This window comes from Sus scrofa, chromosome 14 (genome assembly GCF_054392235.1).
Source record: "Sus scrofa isolate SSC_HxYL_T2T_F1_AM1 chromosome 14, Sscrofa_HxYL_maternal_Yorkshire_Landrace_v2.0, whole genome shotgun sequence".
NCBI lineage: Eukaryota > Metazoa > Chordata > Mammalia > Artiodactyla > Suidae > Sus > Sus scrofa.
Window position 1 is genome coordinate 81,212,703 of NC_139396.1, and position 6,000 is coordinate 81,218,702.

The following is a 6,000-nucleotide window of genomic DNA, read 5'->3' on the forward strand; positions in this document are numbered from 1 at the left end:
AACCTCATTTATTTATTTATTTATTTATTTTTACCTTGCAGGTGAAAAAGGTGTGAGGGTTGAACTCAATAAACCTTCCGATTCAGTCAGTAAAGACGTCTTATAGAGCCTTTGATCCAGCAATACCCCACTTCACCTTCAGTAATTATGACGCTCTCAGTTAACTCGTGAATGCAAATACATGGGATAAAGAAAAGTAGACAGCCGGTTGGCAATTTAAGGAAACAGAAACAACTTTTTGTGTTGCATCAAAAGGAAGATTTTGACTCTGTGGCTTTGTACTGCATGACTGACTCCAAACCTGCGGTTGCTTATGGGAAGGATATAAGCTGTCAGCTGAAAGTGATATTTACATCTGGACGTGAAATAAGTGCCCTAGGTAGAAGTGTTTCATTCTTATATTTTGCCAGATCTGTCATCTAGCTGAGTTCATTTCATCTCTCCCTTTTTTATATAGTCAAGTTTGAATTTGAAGTAATTTTTGTATGATCAGGTACAATTTATCAAAACTGAATTGAGAAAAAAAAATTACAGTATTATTCCCCAAAATAGCATCAATCTATTTTTGTAAACCTCTTCGTACTATTAAATTTTGCCCTAAAAGACCTCTTCTAATGATTGTTGCCAGTGACTGATGATTACTTTGATTCTCTTTTTACTTAAAATAAGAAAAGGAGCACTTTAATCACCAACCGAAAAGTCAGATTGTTTCCTTGTCTTGTCTTACACTAATTTGAACTCTTTTAACGATTGCTGCTCTTGTTGTTTTTGACATTGTTAATAGTAACACAACAGTAAAACCGTCACCATTTACTACCAATTACTTTTAGTTTCTGTTGTATAAGAAAAAATACACAGTAAGGTTTTATCTTTAAGTTACATTTAAAAAAACAGACAAACAAAAAACGAAAGTGGCTGGCACTCGATGAACCTGAGGTTATCCTCTGCATCAAGTTCCCAAGGTAAAGGGCTTTCTTATGCTTTCAGGTAAAGCCTATAGACATAGAAGTTACTGTCCCCATTCCTAAGACTTTTCCTTTTGCTTCCCGTCAAGTTGATTGTCCGTTTAATTTTGCTGTTATGTGTTCTTCCTACTCCCGTGCCCGTCTGATCCGCAGATCAGAACCTTGTTTCTGTCGGGCGGCACCCAGGGGAGCCTGCGCACATCCAGACGGACCTGTGTTACCACAGACGTAACGTTAGCGACCCCTCAGACCGCGGCTGACCATTCCCCACGCGTGACCCGGCCTCTCTATCAGGACTGAAAGTGTAGGTTTAGCAGAAAAAAAAAAAAAAAAGAAAAAAAGCGAAGCAAAAAAACATACTTTCATGTTTTGTGAGTTTTCCTTTTTACTTTTCCGAAAAACAAAAAAACAACAACAAAAAAAGGCGGGAAAACTACAGAATCACACAAGGCCTACCAGATGGTACTTTGCCATCGGAATTAGGATGGGTGTCTTCAATTTGAATTTCCTAGGCTCTTTAGCAAAGCCCAAAGGGCAGTATCCACAGTTTGCATGAATTACGACTGTAAGCCCTTGCCCACTTCAGTTCTCTGTCTTTGTCCTTGATCTTCTCTGCCAAAATAATGTGAGTGTACAGAAGTACTTCTGTATATTTCAGCTTATGACAGTTTGTATTCAATTAGAGACCTTTTCTGTGGAAAGCTCAGTAATTTTTATTAAAAGATTGCTATTGTTCATGTAAAACATGAAAACCAGTTGTTCAGTGAACCGACAGTGTGGACTCCGGGCGGGATGAAAGGTCCAGGACTGTGGTCTCACTCAGCAGAACTTGCAGGAGAGCATTACAGTTGATGTTGTTTTCCTTCTGCCCTCGTGCAGTTTTGTTTCGCTTCCTCTGCTCCTCCAGGTAACACAAGGTAACATCCTGACAGAAAGTGCCCCTGCCAGCGGCACCCTCACCCCCCACCCCCCAGCCCCCCAGGAGCGCTAGTGGTCTCCGCCGCCTGGTTTAGGCGCTGCCTTCCGGCCATGACTCAAGAGCGCTGTTGCTGTTATCTTTAGGTCTAAGAGAAGACGTCCGATGCTGATGGGAGGCTGGTCTGTCAAGGTGTCCAGCAGCCGCCGTGTGATCCGGGAGCCTCTGTGTCATTCACGTGTCTGTCTCCACAGTTGTGCAAAATGGCAGATTCTACCATCTGTGGGTCGTGCTTGCCAGACAGGTCTTCAATTTTGTATTTTTTGGAAAAGTTGATATAGTTTCTTGGCGATTGTTATGAAAGGATCAAGCAATCAGGATAGCCATTTCTTTAATATCCGTTTAAAATCTGTTCATTTCATGTTAGTGGGACCGTGAACTTGTCACCAAGCAGAACTCTATATAAAACAAAATTTTAAACTCTTTGTGGCCTATATGTGTTTAATCCTGGTTAAAGATAAAGCTTCTAATGCTGTTTTTCTTCAACCTATTAACCAGCTATAAAACACAGACCTTTATCAACAGCAGGCAAAGAATTTCAAGATTTATATACAAATAGACTATAAAGTCATGTAATTTGAAAAGCGGTGTTTCATTATGAAAGAGCTCTCAAGATGCTTGTAAAGCTGATCTAATTAAAAAGATGTATAAATGTTCTTGAAAAAATTATGCTTATTTCCAGCTGTCTTTTTTGTTGTTGTTGTTTTTTACTCCTTTATCATACACTGACTTTCTGAGTGGGCTCTTCTGTCATGTGCTTTTCTATCACACATTTCTGGCTTAGTCCAGAGCATTTGGTATTACTTGTTATAAATGCTAAAGGGGAAGGAGAGAGACCAGTAAACATGGGAGTCCGACAGTTCTGGAAACGTCCCGGGAGTGATGGGCTGTCCGTGGGATCCACAGGCTGTGTTTGTATTCTCAGTGTTTGAATTCTTGGCCTTTTCATAGGATTTTAGAAATCACTCTTCAGACTCTTGAGTGTGTCTGTGTCACTCACCCCTCTGCTGCAAAAAGGACTTTTTGCAGCTTTACTTCTGATTGTCACAGGTGTCCTGTGTGTGTTTGCAAGGAAGTTTAATTTGTATGGTCACAGACTAACTAAAGCGTTCTTACAGTGTGAGGTCAGTATACATGGTCATTTATCTCTTATTTAACATTTTTTAGTATGGTATTTTTGGCATGTTCCAGCCTATCTCAGGGCATTTGGAAAATTGTACTGAACTATATAGCTAGGTGGATTAAAGGAGAGGGCAGTTGAGTTAGGGATGAAGATGAATTAAATTTGGTGGTAAAGTAGAAAGCATAGATAGGATTGACAAACCTGTTGAGTTCTGGTTCAACCACTTTAATCGGGTCCTCTTTAGAGCTTCTTTCATCTGAGAATGAGGACAAAACTCTTACAGAGCTGCGTGTGACCTAAGTGAAACACAGATGACGCCCAAGGTGCACGGGGTCCAAGCATGAGAACAAATCCTGGCTGTGGACAGCAGTGATACATGTATTTTATGCCAAATGCTTAATCATATAAATGGGACATGGGTTTTTGAAAGTAGATACCCAGGCTCCACTGCTTCAAGAAGAGGTGTGTAGACATCTGAACATCAGGATTACATTCCTCAGATTCTGCTGTTGGTTTTAATGCCGTCTTTTCATGACCACCAGCACGTAACTGAGCCACGGCACTGCTCAAGGACCAGCGATATGTATAAAGGGCACGGGACGAGTTTTACAAGTGGAGAACCCTTAGATATAAACCTGTTCATAGTACAGGGGAGCCTAACCGGCTGCAGGCAGCTAAGGCTCTTATCAAGTGGGCAATTATTTCACTCTGCACAAGGTGTCACAGAGGTTACTGGCTAAGGAGTGACTGGATGAGGTCCTCCTTTCATTGACATAATAAGGCCTTGTTCTGCTGAAATTGTTGTATTTCTATGGTCTCCTGTAAAATACCTTTACATTTTTTTCAAGTGAAAGTTACAAACGCCCATGTAGCAAAATCAACTGGTAAGGATTGTTCAGGAAAGAGCCCCCGCCTGCTCTTTCCCTGAGAAAAGATTTTAACTCTTAAGAACTTCTTTGGGTATGTGGCCAATTCTTTTCTCTCTCTCTCTTTTTTTTTTTTTTTTTTTTTTTTTTGGTGGAAGTTCCTAGGCCAGGGATCAAACCCCAGTATAGTGATGGCCCATGCTGCCATAGTGATGACACCGGACCCTTAACCTGCTGAGCCACCTGGGAACTCCACGATCCCTTCTAAATAGTGTAAATTACATCGCTACATCTTGATTCTTCCGTGTTGGCCTTCTCTCTTAACTTCCCCATGCGGAAGGTTAAGAACACAGCCTCTCCAGCCCTCCCCCTCTGTCTGGCCCATCCGTGTACAAGCCTACTTCCCCGTCCCCTGGTCTCCTACTGTCATTACTCGATAACTTAGATGAGGCTGGTAGTTAGACTCTGTGCCAGTCAAAGGTGAGACATAGAAAAGCCAGAGATGACTTTTCCACAGCTGATTTTTTTCCTTAATGCCTTGGTTTTCCCCTGTGGCTTCTAACGCGCAGTCGTCTGGACTGGCTGTCCTTTCTGCCCGGTGCCCGGCTGTCTTAGATCTCCTCCCACCGCTGGTCTCCAGACCTCTTCTTCCCTCTCTTGCTCTTCCAATTCCTGGGTCCCCCGTCTTGATTTACTTCCTCAGTCTGGTGGGGTGTATCCTTCAGTACTTTCTGTGAAGAGTCTGTGGGAGGTAAGTTTTCTGAGACCATATCTATCTTTTTTAACCCTCACATTGAATTGGTGATTTGCCCAAGTTTAGAAATCTAGTTTGGGAAGTACTACCCTTCATCATTTAGAAAGCATTGTCTAGGTTCTGGGATCCAGTATGGCTGCTGAAAAATCAGAAGCCATTCCTATTTCTGATTCTTTTTTTTTTTTTTTTTTTTTTTTTCTTTTTAGGGCCACATCCGCATATGAAATTCCCAGGCGAGGGGTTGAAACAGCTACAGCCGCTGGCGTACACCACAGCAACTCAGGATCCAAGCCACGTCTGTGACCGCTACCACAGCTCAGGGCAACGCCGGATCCTTAACCCTTTGAGCGAGGCCAGGGATCAAGCCTGTATCCTTATGGATACTAGTCAGATTGATTTCCACTGTGCCATAAGGGGAACTCCCCCCTTTCTGATTCTTGACATGCATTCTGCTTTTCCTCTGCGGAAGCTCACAGAATAATTCTCTGTCCCCAGGGCTTTGTAGTTTTATAGTGTGCCTATTCTCAGCCAGTATGGTAGGCATGGAGACTGTAAATTCATGCCCTCCATTGGGGGACATTGTCTTAAATTATTGCTTCTCCCCTCCATCTTCTGTTCTTCTTGGACTTCTGTTGGACATCTCCAGTTTGAGCCTGATGCTGTCTTCTGCTTATTCTGTGTCTTTGTCCTTTTTGCTGGAAACATCTTTTCTGGTTCTGCCAAGCAAGGGTTTCATGACTGCTGTCAGGTTTTTAATTTTCAAGAGCTGTATTTTGTTCTCTAAATTTTTAAAATAGGTACCTGTTGTGTTTACTGGACACAGTATTTGACTTTTTTTTTTCCTATTTGTTTTAATTTTTGTCTGTCATGTTGAAGTTTCTCCTCCCAGGTCTGATAATTCTTGCTTGTGTGTTCACATTTAATTTAAGGGGGAGTACTTGAGCTTCTGGTTTTCCAAAAAATAGTGGTTGCTGCCTGAATCTGAATCTCTTTCATTATCATCCCAACAAAATCACCTATAACCTGTACCTGCAGCTTAACTGTGAGATAACAGAAAAAAGTTCAGCTTATCTGGAAACAGAATAAGCACCTGAAACTAGAGCCAGCATCTCTGCCTTCCTATGAAGACAGAGTCAGCTGGAAACTCCATGGTAAAGGGACGAGGGCACTGGGGGCATTACGTAGGACAAAACAGGGCACCACCACCAGCGATGGAGATAGTGGTGAATCTTGATACCAGGGCATCACAGCATTGGGCACTGGAGCATCCAGGGGAAGTTTGAAAGTTCATGAGATTGAAGGAAGCTGTTTGGGGA

At 42.1% G+C, this 6,000-nt stretch overlaps 1 protein-coding gene across 2 annotated transcripts in view; it reads left to right on the forward strand.

Moving 5' to 3' along the window:
• Positions 1 to 2,607, forward strand: part of EGLN1 (egl-9 family hypoxia inducible factor 1) — a 55,830-nt gene extending 53,223 nt beyond the window's left edge. For both annotated transcript variants that reach the window (XM_021073580.2, XM_021073581.2), the window contains one exon: positions 42 to 2,607. In XM_021073580.2, the coding sequence (XP_020929239.2) occupies positions 42 to 106 (65 nt within the window). In that variant the 3' untranslated portion in view covers positions 107 to 2,607. The remainder of the gene's footprint in view (positions 1 to 41) is intronic.
• The last annotated feature ends 3,393 nt before the right edge of the window (positions 2,608 to 6,000 follow it).